Source organism: Cyprinodon tularosa, unplaced genomic scaffold (genome assembly GCF_016077235.1).
Source record: "Cyprinodon tularosa strain WSP-4 unplaced genomic scaffold, ASM1607723v1 ctg533, whole genome shotgun sequence".
Classification (NCBI taxonomy): domain Eukaryota; kingdom Metazoa; phylum Chordata; class Actinopteri; order Cyprinodontiformes; family Cyprinodontidae; genus Cyprinodon; species Cyprinodon tularosa.
The window spans coordinates 141,400-156,167 of NW_024039267.1; the positions used below are offsets into that span (position 1 = coordinate 141,400).

Consider the following 14,768-nt stretch of genomic DNA (forward strand, 5'->3'; position numbering starts at 1 on the left):
TTCACCAATGCAACAATGATGTGCTTTCAGCTTTTCCACGAGGCCAACCCTTTATGCAATAATTTTTTTTTATTTAATTCTGCAAATGACCTGAATTAGGCTCTACCATTATGTTTAAAAAAGCCATTACAATGTGGTTTCACTTTAATGCAATCAAAAATTGCAATAAAGTGCTTTTGATCAGAAGTTGTATACTTTGTGACTGAATTAACTTGAGAGACAGAATTTAAAATAGGGTTGCCAACTCCCTAAAAAAAAAAGGGACACCTCATGTGCGTGCCAATTGACCTGATAACCTTTACCCCTTCTCCTGGCATGGTGATTTTTTTTAGCCCCCCTTTGTGTGTGAAATTATTTTTTTAACTATTTGACTCAAATCTGCATTGAATTAGATGCATATTTGCAATGTGCTTTATATTCATTATCACAGACTTTTTCCACCCACCTCATTTTTTTTTTTTTTGGAGGAGAAGGAGCATCGCTATGTGAAGGTGCATTGCCCCCAAAAGCAGCGTCAGCATTTAAATTACTCCATTCATCCCCCATACTGCTCTAATGTCTCCCGCTATCTTCTCCATGAGCAACACTTGGCTCCACCAATGGGATGAAGGTATTCTGGATTGTTAAATGTATGTTGTCAGCTCATTGGTCAAAACGCAGCACAGGGCCCAGGAACAAGTTTACCATTTTGTATCTAAGCTGCCCTTGTTCTTCATTTTCCATTAGCTTTTTACTGACTATTTTTTTTACTCTCACAGCAAAATGGGACAAAGTGCGTTCCTTTTCCACTAAATATGGGACAGGTTATTCTATTTCTAAATACAGAAAGATTCCTTTTCTAAAGGAAGGGTTGGCAACCCTAGTTCAAAAGTATTTTTTTCTAAGGTTATAGGGTTTTTTTGTTTGCATAGATGCCAATATGAACTTTAATGTCTCAAATATTTTCCAGTTTCTAGCTGGGAAATAGGTGGGGTTTGGTAAGGGTTGTGCTTAGTAGCCTAGCTAGCTATGATTAGCAGAACACAGGGTTTCTGTGAGTCAGAAAAAATCATTAAGAGTCATTAAATAACTATTTTTGAAATTAAGGCCTTAATTGGCTTTAAAATTTATCAAATGTGATATAGTGGCATTTAAAATGCTTTATTTAAAAAAATAAAAACGTTTTTAAAAACAACTTCGTTGGATATATTATATCAGATATAACTGGCTCCAAAACAGCGTGGAACTGCTTCCGGTTGATCGTAAATCCATATGTTCAGAATGAAGCTTGAGGCGGAGAAAAAGCTAGATTATTTAAAAACGCAAATTTCAACAGCCTGTCCACGGTAAAGATGAATTTTGCCATGTTTTATACATATAAATGTATATATATATATATATATATATATATATATATATATATATATATATATATATATATTAGAGTCATGGGTACATGTTGATGGCAATAAAATGATTTTTAAGAGCATTAAATAATTGTTACTCATTCCCTATAAAAGGTTAAAGTAGCACCTAATTTAAGGCTTTTAAAATTGAATCAAGATGCTCTTGGCAAGAGTCTCAAAGATACTCTACCTAAATTAAAATTTACATATGAAAGAAATGAAAAAAATATATAATTTCTAAGGGTTTCAGCTTGTAATACAAATAGGAGCCATATTGGATTTGATTGCGCGATCAGGACACTTTGGGTCATTTTTAATCTTAGTTACATTTTCCTCTGAATCAGGGGTCAATATTAGCCTAAATGATAAAAAAAATGCTTAAACTTTAGCTATATCTAACATTACAGCTTGATCATGCATTATCACAGTATTCCACCTTAATAATTGTGACAAATGTTGATGAAAAGAAGTTCTACAGTACTTTCTGACTAAAACAATAAAAAAAACAATTAAAGCTAGTTTATTTCTAAAAAAAGCCAAAATCAAATTTAAGACTCTGACCTAAAAAGGAGCTTTTATTTTAGCCTTTCCTGTTTCCTACTTCACTAAGGAGTCAGAGTCATAATTTGGTAAAAAACTTAATTGTTCGCATTTCTAAACCAGCTAAAATGTTTGCTCGGTGAACTGGAGTTTATTTAATGCAAAAACTGTTGGAACATGTGAAAAATTAAATCTATAGTTCTTTATTTTCAGACTGAATTAAAGAGAGAGCAATGGAGAAAAATTTGACCAGTGCTCTGCTGCCGTTTTTCATCTATTAAGTAGCCGTACGGGATTTTAAAGTCACACAGAGAGATTTCTTTTGTCTTTTTTTAAAGCTTGTATGATGGGGCAGCCATATTGCATTTTAAAGTGAATACTGGCTCTCCAAGCACATGTATCACTACTGTAACACCTCAGTGGTTAAATGTACCACTGAGGTGTTACAGTAGATTCCTCCAATGCATAACTTTTAATAATAACAGTGTTTTTAACAGCTTCATCAGGACTACTGGGTGAAGTAGTTGTACAAACGTTCTTTTAAGATTAATAAGGTTCACAGCAAGTTTTTTTTGGGAGTTATTGGAAATGTTTCAGTCAACCAAAAAAAAAAAAACTTTTTACTAGTGTTGCACCAATACCGATACCCGTACCAGGCGGGGCCCCGATCCAGCACTAAAATGGTTGTATCGGTATCGGCGAGTGCCAACAAATAGAGCACCGATACCATTTTCAGAGCCAAACGTTTATTCAACTATTGTCACCCATTCCAGGTAGGCAATAAAAAGTTCTACTGGATTCACTTTGTATTAGTCTTTTTCCTGCTTCACAAAGGTAGGAAGCAGCTTGACAAAGCCATGATGGCAATTATTTTACATCCAAGTAGTATGCAGTTCTTCATATATACACACACACCAATTTGAAACAGATGGTATCGGCCGATACTGCACAGCCGGGTATCTGGTATCGGGGCCAAAAAATGGCATTGGTGCAACACTACTTTTTACAGAAACATAAAATCAGGCATTTTTGCACCTTTTTATTATTATAGAATACGATAAAAATATAATTTGGTTTTAAAAGTCTCAAATGTAACATTTGATCTGTTTGGAGAATATTTTGAGTTGAGCAATTCCATTTTAAATTTAGCATGTCAGCATCAGACGGATGTGTTGAAAACCTGCGGCTTTGGCAGCTCTTCACTGTGAGGCATGAGAGCTAAAAAGCTTCAAAAAGGCAGCAGGAGCAGTAAAAAGCCACTTGTCATGATTTGATTGTCCCCCCCCCCATCTTTTAAGAGTTTAAGCTTGAACAAAATACAGCAGGATTTATTCAATCTATGGCTGAAACAGTGAAATGTTGTGGCCCTGTTTTCACCTTATGGTCAAATATTTCCTCTCACTGTCTATTAAGATTGTCAAATTCAATCAGGAGGCGCTCTGAGTCAATTCGTTTTCTGTTGCCTTTTATTTGTTGCTTTCTAAAGTTGTGCATTTCTAATCCTAAAACTGAAGCAAAAAAAAATGTCCAAACTCTGCAGGTGTTGATTTCCTCACATGTGCTCGATTCACACATGATCTAATAAAACAGAAATGATGAAAGCAGCATGATTCTAAAATTGTGTGCATTTATTATTTCATTCTCAAGTGAGTTTTATGTCTAATGCTACTTTGCTTACTCACTACAACTACAACAGTGAGGTTTTGCTGCAGCAGACACGCCTGCATGGCCGTGAACCACCTGTATACTCGCAGTGTGAACACCCTGGATGAAAGTCACTGATGTGCTACAAAAAAAGGCTTCCCTACTCAAAGGCTACTTGTCAGGTCAGCCATCAGTCAAGTCCAACAGTCCCTGGTGGAGGCCAAAGCGCCGACCGCTGACATGTGGGGTCACCTTTGGTCTGCAGGTACTGACGCCAACCACAGGACCCGCAGCGCCTCCTGCAGGGGTTTAACACCTCCTCCAGATGTGCAGTCCAGTCAGCAGCTTGTTGTCGCCGTCGTCCATGAGTACACACACACATATAAACACGCACGGACACTGTCCTCCTGTCATCCCTCTTGCAAAAGGGTGGTGGTTCCAAGAAGGAGGCGGGTTACCAGTTCATCATGGAGCTTCTGTTCAGGGTCATGAAGAAAACTTGACTACTGCCTCCCGAGCGAACCGAGGCAAAGAAGACCTGCAGAGAACAGAGGGAACCCTCAGGTTTATTCCTTACAAACGACAGCAAAAAAGCTGTTTTATTTATGATCATTAAAGGGGGAGTGGCAGTGTTCTGTTAGGTCAGCATATCCATAGTTAATCATAAGCGCAAAAAGGCAGATTTGCGTTTATCTTTTTAGTTTTGAATGAAAAACTCTAAACTACCTCAATTGGCATATATCCCTTTAGTCATGTACATCAAAAACTATTTAAGGTCAGATCACCATACGCTTCAAAAAACACCTAAAAGTAAGCCATTAAATTATTTTTTGTACAGGACTAAAGGGATAACCTAAAGGGATAAACAGGTTTTGACTATGGGTATGCTGGTCTGACTGGGTATGCTGGTCTGACAGAACTCTGGCCTTTAAGGGGAGGGGCAGCCTAGTGGTTAGGGCATTGCAGCTTGGAATCCTGAGGGTCTGAGTTTGAGTCTGACTCCCACAAACTGCCACTCTGGGTCCCTGAGCAATGATCCTTAACCCCACACTGCTCCCCAGGGGGATGGGTTAAATGCAGAGAGTTCATTTCATTGCTCTGTACATGTGACATTTTAATGACAATAAAAGCTGGGAAAAAAATGACTTTTCAACCAAATAGAACAAAAGAACTGAACCTTCACTGAATTCTGTTTTGTAAACATAAAGTGTTATTAGAGCGTGATTCAATACAAGCTAACACAAAATTCTAAAAATCTAAAAAGTAATAAAACTACAAGAGAATATAAGAGGTCTGGGTCGAGACAAGATGCTTACTTTGTCATTCCTCTCCGTCAGGAACTTGAGTCGCTGAGCTCGCTTGTGCATGAAAACTCCATCGAGGTGTCCCGTCTCCACGGACCGGATCTCAATGGCCTTCTCCCCCCAGCCCATGATCTGGTTGGAGTGGATGTAGGCTGCAAAGACAGGAGGATACATGCAGAATAAAAACACAGAGCTTCAATCAGAGGAGGCTAATACTCTGACAGCTTCTCATCATGTGTTGGTATCTATATTCTGAACCAGAGATTCTACAGAATCAGCACCGTTAACTGGACACAGAACCCCAGGTCAGCCATTCCAAACCCAAAAGAAAGATCCTAGATCTGCAAAGTAACCATCAGCATCAGGAATGTTGTGACATTTGATTGTTTTAGGTGGCGTCCATCTTATTTTCACTAATAACAACTAGTACTGGAGGACCTAGGATAATTTCTCTATGGATGGATGCAGCCATGCGGGTGAAGTGCAGGTCAACCCCGGATTGCTGTTCCCTTTATTTATACCCAATGCTGTTTATAATTTTAAACAGTCCTTTACAAAACGACTGGGACAGCAATTATGGGACATTTCCAGTTGCAGATATATAGCTGTTTTAATTTGACAGCAAAGACAAAAGAAAATTATATATTCTGTTAAGAAAATCTAGAAAATAACACCTCATAGCTATCTCTATAGTTACGCTGTTATAGGCCTAGACTGCTGGAGGACATAGGGACCCCTATTTCATCATTCTATCTCTATTTTTCTACTCTGCAGAATCTGTTAGTTCAATCCCTAACTTTCTGCTCTCTCTACTTTCTCTCATATTAGCTTCGCCTCGTCTGTTCCTGTTTGGCTGTGACTCCATCCTGGAGAGAAATATCAGCTGTGCTGCTGCCATCAACACCTTTGTTTATACATGTTGGAGATCCCCCTGTTTTTCAGTGTAGTCCTGTTTCTCTGACCCTGACTAACTGGACGTGCTCTCTTCATCCTCTGCCATGGGAGCTGGCTCAGAGCTCGTCTGCCTGGCTGTGTTTCCTGGACGGGGCCGCCTTTTACAGTTGCCTTTTGTATCTCTGCTTCTGTTTCTTTTTAAACCCCAGTCGGCCTCAGCAGATGGCCGCTCACACTGAGCCTGGCTCTGCTGGAGGTTTCTTCCTGTTTTTTCTCTCCACTGTCGCTACAAGCATGCTTAATGTGAGGGATTACATCCGAGTCAATGAGTCAATGCAATCAACTGGTTTTCCTTAAATAGAAAACTTTGAATCAATTTGACTGGAATCTGGTGAACTGTAAAGTGCCTTGAGATGACATGTGTTGTGAATTGGGGCTATAGAAATAAACTGAACTGAATTGAATTGAATAACACAATAAGTTATATTTCTTTTATTTGATTGCAAACTCAAATTCTTTGAGAGATGAGCATTGAAAATATTTTTATTACACACCTTCAGTTACATACTGGAGTCCACATGTAATTAATGTGAATAAACACAGCTTCTCTGTGAGGGTTTGTTGCAAACATCTGCAGCTCAGTTGGGGAATCAGACCATCTTAGTTCTCTTTCCTGCATACGCTCAACTGAATACCTCTGCATTAGGGTCTATGCATACTTTGGTTTCTGCATCTTTTACTTTCAAATAATGATTACCGTATTTTCACGACTATAAGCACATAAACATCTTTTTTTTCCCTCAAAATGTGTGGTGCGCCCTTTGGTGCGGTGCGCCCTATGTGTGTTGTAACTGCGACTTTTGAGACCACCTCATTGAGGAGATGATGAAAGAGTGGCTGAATGTAAGGAGACCAGGTGTTTTTTTTTTCCACTCATCACCATCGCTGTTAATCTGTCTCCATGTGCCTATCTCACAGCTGATGTGAAAAACATGGGGAAACAAATTAACCCTGTGCTCGCTGTTCAACCGCTCGACATCGGTGTGAACCAGACCCAGCAGGTGCAGCAGAAGCAGCGAGTTTACATGCAAAGTCAATGGTTGACGCGCGTATAGACGCAGCAAAAGGTCCCGCAGCGCGTTTTGAGCAGCAGGCGCTGCGCGTCGGGAGCGTTTAAGCATCTGACGCACCGCCAACGCGCTGCTGCTGCTCGAGATGGAAAAATTGAAGTTTTGCTGCTGGACGCGCCGCATCAACCAATCAGAGAAGCTGATCTGGGAGCTGACAGCGAGACAGACACAGCGCTCTGATGACATATGATTTTAAAGCAAATGAAAGGGCTGGATGGATGAGGAGATGATGAAAGCGTGGCTGAGGGAGGTGTATGTGAGGAGACCAGGTGGTTTTTTCCACGCATCACCATCGCTGCGTGCCCATCTCACAGCCGATGAGAAAAAAAGGTGAATCAAATAAACGCTGTGCTCGCCGTTATCCCGGGGGGTCTGACAAAGGAACTTCAACCGCTCGACATCGGTGTGAAGCGGCCGTTCAAAGTAAGGCTGCGAGCGGCGTGGGAGCGATGGATGACAGACGGAGACCACAGTTTCAGGATAAGTGGAAGGCAGCGCCGGGCAAGTTACGCCACCGTTTGCGGATGGATTGTTGATGCTTGGACTAAAGTGTCTGCTGGCTCTGTTGTTCAAGCTTTCGCAAAAGCCGGCATTATTTCTGAGGAGCCGCGCTGCACGGAAAGTGGCTCTGACAGCGAAGAAGGGGAAATTGGCATGTCTGATTTAGCGCAGCTGTTTAATTCAGAAACAGAGGATGAGGACTTTGATGGGTTTGATTAATACTTTGTAATAAATACATGAATAAAGCACAATCATACTCAGTTTTGCTCCCGCTCTATTTTTCTCCCTGAAAACTTAATTCAACAGCAGCCTCTGGGCCGGGTCTCCTCCTCTTCATCGCGGTGGCTGGCAGGTGTTTTTTCATCTAAATAATCTAAATCTTGCAGCTATATTTGCTGTGATCAGTGGGAATAAAGTAGTTTTAATATGTTTTTAAGTGAGAAAGTCCACCTGAAAACTTAATAATTGCAGTCAGTTCATCCAGATTATCTATTTCTGTCGGAGGCGCTCAGACCCCCACATACCAGCGGTGCACCGACAGCAGAAATCCCTTCATCAGCAGCCTCTAGGCTGGGCAGCCTCCGGGTTCACGCGGTGGCTGGCAGGTGTTTTTCATCTAAATACTTTAAACGGCAGGCACCAGGATACCGGCAATAAAAGCGAACATATTCCGTCGGCAGGTTTCAGTATTTTAAGTTAATTTAGGAGTGATCACAGCGCTGTGTCATCTGCGATGTGTCTGTCTCATGGCCAGCTGCAAGGTTTGATTAATACTTTGTAATAAATACATGAATAAAGCACAGTCATACTCAGTTTTGCCCCCGCTGTATTTTTAAATACGCAGTAGAGCTATTTAAAGTTAGTAGAGGACATGTACCTGTATATAAAAAACGCGCCCTATAGTCCGGTGCGCCTTATGTGTGTGTTAAATACAGAAATGGGACACATAACTGAGAGTGCGCCTTTTAGTACGGTGCGCCTTATGGTCATGAAAATACGGTATATTAAAGAATCAAACAGGACTGACCCACAGCTCATCGAAAAGGTCATCAAAGCGTTTTGTTAAAATCTGAATCCAGCGAACTGCCGGACCAACTTACCCACAGATGTGGGCATCTCGCCCCACTGCAGCACCACGTCTTTGGTGATACGCCCATAGGTGTTGACGTAGACGCCCTCATCCTCGTAACACAGCAGCATCTCCATGCCGTCCGTCTTGGGCAGGACCACGATGGCGTGTGGGGTAACCTGACCCTGAATCTGTAGGGTACCAGAGACAGAGGAAACTAAACTGCTGTGTTCTCCTGCTTCCCAGCCATGGAAACAGACATGAGCACAGCAGGAATCAACAGCGCCAAAAAGCAACGAGAGGCGGTTGCTATGGTTACAGTTTCCGATTTTGCATCCATGTCTGACTGAAACCCTGCCAGGGTGTGAGGAGGACACTGACAATTTCGTTGTTATGTTTTTCCTGACATACGGTTGGATTTATTTAAACGCACAATTGTACAACATTCTGAAGTCATCTCTGGTTCTTCCTGTCAAGGAGCCAGACTTTTATTTATTATTTCAATGTGGGTCAGAAAAACATATTCTAAGCTTTTTCTTTTTTGGACATTTGCTGTTTTCCTTGCTTGTTTTTTGTCCCAAACACCTAAACGTTTTAGATTTCTGCTTAAATAAGATTACTGGAGATGGAGCAGCAAATAGGTCAGAATGACTCGTAGGTTAGATTTAGTTTCCAGACTGAAAACAGTCAGACACTGCATGGAAAATCAGAGTTTAAAGTTAAACTCTCCAAGAACTTTGGGGAAATACTGATGGAGACCAGCTTGAAGGATATAAAAAGTTTTTTTGAGACAAAGTATAAATAGAGGAAGTTTTGGAGCTTCTTCACAATAATATCAAAGACACTGCGGTGGACAATCCATCTTCTTCATGAATATTAATTCGCCCTATCCAGGGTTTGTCAGCTCGTTAATCTGAAACTGAATTATTAAACATTATCCTTTTACTCACTGAGTCAACTTTGTTCAATTAATCACAGTGTTTCGCTCTGATTTTAATAAATAAAGTAAACCCTCATCCATCAGCGCAAACTTTACATTGTATTTAAACTTTAGACACCCAGTAGCTTCTAAAGACCCATTTTAAATCAGATCTAGCAGTACTAATCTATTATTATTTATTACTTTTAGCAAACAACTCATTTTAATTTCTATATTTGTAGTTTATCTTTTATTTCATAGCATAAAGAGATAAGTAAAAAAAACCTCAGCAAACTTAGAAATAACATTAGCTGCCTTATAGCAACAAAGCTTAGAATGTGTGGTTTGGATTTTAAGCAACTCAATGCAGAAAATAACAACAAAAAGCCAAATGTTATTCTTTAAAATCTCTTTTTTATGAATAAGACAATGAGGTCTGAAGATGATTAAACAGTTTGTGGGACATCCTTTCACTGCAGTTCCAGCTACAGCTCCTCTAAGGTTGGTCTCTATCAGCTCTTTACATCTAGAGATGAATTTTTTTTAATCCTTCCTCTTAAGATAAAAAAAGATACTTTCAGGAGAAGCTGTACTTTCAAGAACTTTTTACTTTTGCTTGGGTAATACTGTAGTGAGAGTATTGCTACTTTTAGATAAAGTTTCTGTTTTTTCTATCCACCACGAGTTTTACAGTAAAAGCTAGTTATCACTAGAGGTAGGTTATGGTTTTCCTCACATGTGCCTTGCATACTGTACATTTTGGTTTTTATAGGTTTAAAAAAAAAAAATTGGAAACTTCTGTGTGAGTTTGTTATTTTACCATGCACTGCAAAAATGATCTAGAAACAGGTCAAAATGTCTTAAATCCACTGTATTTACCCTCAATTTGAGTAGGTAAGTAAGATGATTTTCCAATGGAATGAGGATTTATACGCTGAAACAAGGTAATTAGATAATATGCACTCGAAATAAGGCAATGAAATAGTTGTTTTCTTATTTTAAATGTAAACTCTTTTTCCATTGGCAAAGTGTCTGACTTATCTCCTCAATTCAAGAAAGAATGACTTATCTAGGTTTACATTTTTTTCAGTGTGTTCTTTGTTTATTTTGTTTTAATTATATTTTAATTCTTTTAAATGGCAGAATTTGGACATATTTCTCCGTCTGATACATCGTTTAAACATTAGATATGATGTTATGAGCTCAGTGCTCAGAACTAAGTATCTATTTCACTAAGTATGTTTTAAATCTACCTCGAGTGACTGATTGGATTACCATTTTTACTCCAGGTAAACTGTTGGGTAATCTACCCACCACTGATTACAAGCTAGATTTAGCTTCTGGACTTTGACTAGACCATCATAATACATGAATATGCTTTGATCTAAACACAATTGGATGTCTTGTTGAATCTTTATGGAGGGAATTTTGATTCCTTATTGTTGCAAGTAGAAAACACATTTTCCATTTTAAAAATTGAAAAAACAAGAAAGGCAATCAGAAATCAGTAAGAAAAAATGTTTTAATTAAAAAAAGGTTTCAAGAGCAACTTTGCTGTTTTCTAAGATTTTTGTAAAATCATTTCTCATACTTTATATTTCAAATTTTATCTTCTCAAATTTTGAATTTTACTTCCTGAAATGTATCATTGTAATTATTATTATTATTATTTTTTTTATATAACAGATTTTAGTCTTTCAAAACAATATTTTGCTTTATTGGGAAAATTTCTCTATTTCAAATTAAGGTTTAAAATTGTTATTCTTTTCAAGTTGTTTTACCAGGTCACATCCTCTACACTACGGGGGTCTTTCCTTGAAGAGCAAAGATGCATTTCTGCTGGTCTGCATTGATGTTAGCAGCTACTGGTCATGAGCGAATGTTTATATTGGGCTGGAAGTGAAGAGAATTTGATCTTTAAAAGAGGGTTTGAATAGAATGTAAAACTCAATCTGAGAAACACATATTTGAAGAAAAAAATCTAAAATCTCTAAAAAAAAAAAAAAAAAGTAAGAACTTTTAAAAAATAAAATATGAAAAAAATGATAAGTATAAAAATTACCTTTTCTTTTACTAAACAATTTTCAAAGTTTCATTTTTATATTAAATGTTTTGACATTTTAGTTAGCATTTCTTTTCTTCAAATTTCCATTTAAAAAACCTGTTATTTGCAGGCAACAACAATCGCACAAAATTGACTCCATAAGTATTCAGGGTTGTTGTCCTACTGGAACGAATCTCTCAAATCTTTTCCCATCTCTAACAGATTTTCTTCCAGAATTGTCTTAGATTTAGCTCCTTCCATTTCTCCATAATAAAAGAAGTCATGTATCATTTTCCTCCCATTACTCGTGCTAATATTTTACATAAAATCCCAAAATGTTGAAAATGTTAATAAATACTTGTATGAAGCTTTTAATACTGGGATCAGGTCCTTAAAGTGGGAATAAATTTGATTTCCCCCACAATATAAAAAAAAAACAGATTACAGACACACCCTTACTTACATGTGAGGGGATGTATATGTCATACGGGTTTCCAGAGTCCACATCTATCACATGGAAACCAACAGTGGAGCCATAGATGACCTTTAACCGCTGGCCCTCTTCCACGGTTAAATCTACCAGCAGGGGGCGATGTTGAAGATCTGTAAAAGACTGACACAGACAGAGAGAATGGTAAAGACATTTAATTGCTGAGCTTTAGCCAAGAATCTCTCTGTAACTCGTTTCTGATGAGGTCGTTTTCTGACCTCTTGGTCAGAAAACACGTCTTGAATCCAAGAGGATAAAATACGGTGAACAACAGGTGACAAAATTAGCTTCGAAAACATATTTGAACTTTATTGATCTCACACTGGAGAGGTTTACCTCTGCATTTTAACCCTTGGGGAGCAGTGGGCTGCCATTGTGCGGCGCCCGGGGGGAGCAGATCCACCTCATTTTGGGTAATTCTCGCCTATTTTGCATACCCCAATGCAAAAGCTAATAACTTAGGATTTTTAAGCCCAAATTACATGTGTAATACATTATTTGAAAGCTAACACCCTGTAGTTTCCGAATATATAAATGAAAATTGGGTGAGTAGAACACAGACCAAGCTGCATCGGTTCAAACATGACTTACAGTTGTTTCTGTTTATTCTGGAAAATGATAGGTCTTTTTTTTGGAATGCAGTAATAGATACATACATGAGAAAAGGCAGGTCTCATTGTATTCCCTTTGTTCTACATCATGTAAACCACAAATGCAGAACATTTCAGCTACAACAGTTCCAACAGTTTGGGTGTCAGCAGTGTCTCCAAATGTGCCAAATGTTTTTACTATGCTTTGCTTTACTAATTGGCCCATAAAATGAAACTGAAGCATTTTGATAGCCCCAAAACATTTATAAAGCAAGTATTCCCCACTTTTTTTCAGAATCAGAAACAAAATGTAGAATTTCTACATCCATAATAACATAAAAATCAGTAAAAGATAGTGAAACTGCTGCTTTTCAAGCTAAAATAAGCCCCAGTGCCTTTTCTGAGCTTTATTTTATTTTATTTTTCAGCCTTGGGCATTATAATAAAACGAAATCAGCATCCAAACTTCAAAGAAAATAGGACCGCTGTGTCACTCAGCTTGGAGCTGCATGCATCGAACCAGCTACAGCTGTGTGTTTCACAGCAGGATTCTATGAGGCGTAATATCACACGTCACTGGCTGACAGCAGGTGACCGGAAGTGAGATTTTAGCGACTGTATCTGGTTCAAATCGTGTCATACAAAGATGTAGACACTTTTGTCTTGTAGATAAGAAGATGATGTAAAGAATCATACCAAACATCTCGGGCTAACAACCCAGGAAATAAGTATTAGGAAGTAAATATTAACAAGATACTGAGCATTAGTTATGACCAGCTAACTTTTTTTTATGTCAAACCAGATGTTATGGACAATATTCTAATCATGGAATATTTTTATTACGAATATGCTGGATTACTTTTAATCTGTGGACCCTTATGCACGAATGGAGTTTAAACAATTGAAGATTGCAATTATAAAACGGCTCCTGGATGCCTTCACAGGTATGTTTTTGTGGCTGCTTTGCCATGTTTACATTTTGACATGCTGCTGTATCTGTGTTCATTGTGCTTTGGTGCTCACTGTGTCCATAAAATGAACTAGGTGGTTGAATTGTTGAGAATCTAAGCTTTGCAATGATGTCTAACATGTCTATAGTGGTAAACATTTTACCGGTGGAACCTTCATGCATTCTGAGTTTTTCTCAAAACTGAAACACCGGCGACCCGGTGGGTTTGGAGAGGTTAAGGCTCTTGCTCAGAGACCCAGAGTGGCAGCCGTGGGGATCGCCCCGGGTACTAGTAACCTTCTCAGAGCACAAGCACAAGGCTCTAACCACTAGGCCAACAATCCCATTAAAACATGGATGATGCAAACCAAAAAAAATGTAAAATCGCTCCACAATCCAGGAATCACAATAACCACTAAATCAAATGAGACCAGACTGTCAGCAGAGACATTTCCAGGAACATTGGATCAAAAAAAGGAAAGTTCTGTTTACTTGACTTAGTGATTGGCTCCCCCTAGTGGTTTACAGGAGCGTGTTGATGGTAAACTTTTAACTCGTCTAAATACTTATATGTAGTAATGTGGCGTCTTGTCTCCAACACAAATAAGTCGAACACGTACAGCTTGCTGTTCTTACCTTAAAGGCCATAAATTTATGATAAGGTTTTGGTGCCCAGGCGTAGATTTCCACTGAGTTCTTCAGAGCAATCACCAGGAATTTAATCCTCTCGTATTTCACTGCAGGAAAGTTTAAAAAACATGTCAGACATGAAAAAAGAAATGTCTGAATAGTATAATTAGCAATAAAAGTAGCAATAAAAAAAAACTCCCTCTAGTTGTGTGTGATGGTTTTGTAAGCTGACAACATACCAACTTTATAGTGCACACAGCCCTCCAGCTCCCCCACTGTGATCCAGCCCTGCTTCTTCTCCACCTCGGGGTCGTTGTGTAATATCCTGTTCCTCAGCCAGGACAGGTAGTAAACTCGGAGCTTGTTCTTCTTCCCTGCAGAAGAGGAAAATAGGGGTTTGTTTTTCAGCTGATCAGCAGATCTGGATCAAATAAAGATGTTTCTTCACATTTAGAGTGAAATAAAAGGCTCTGATTCAGACTTATTCTTTCTCTTTAGCTGTGCGACCACAGAGAGACCTTATTGGGGAGGAACTCCTGAATGAGATTCTCTGCAGGTCAGGAGATCTCACTCCCAGACTGCTCAAAAGCTACTAACTGGGCAGGCTGGTTATGGCAGAACCAGACTGCAGCAATTAAGAACATAATATTCTCTCTCAGTCTAAACAGTGGCTTGAAAA

At 38.8% G+C, this 14,768-nt stretch overlaps 1 protein-coding gene across 17 annotated transcripts in view; it reads right to left on the minus strand.

Moving 5' to 3' along the window:
- Positions 1–3,206: 3,206 nt before the first annotated feature.
- Positions 3,207–14,768, minus strand: part of tnikb (TRAF2 and NCK interacting kinase b) — a 115,785-nt gene continuing 104,223 nt past the window's right edge. For all 17 annotated transcript variants that reach the window (XM_038304393.1, XM_038304391.1, XM_038304390.1 and 14 more), the window contains 6 exons: positions 14,329–14,463; positions 14,096–14,196; positions 11,894–12,043; positions 8,499–8,658; positions 4,886–5,025; positions 3,207–4,107 (listed from right to left, as the gene is read on the minus strand). In XM_038304393.1, coding sequence (XP_038160321.1) covers positions 4,024–4,107; positions 4,886–5,025; positions 8,499–8,658; positions 11,894–12,043; positions 14,096–14,196; positions 14,329–14,463 — 770 coding nt within the window. In that variant the 3' untranslated portion in view covers positions 3,207–4,023. The remainder of the gene's footprint in view (positions 4,108–4,885; positions 5,026–8,498; positions 8,659–11,893; positions 12,044–14,095; positions 14,197–14,328; positions 14,464–14,768) is intronic.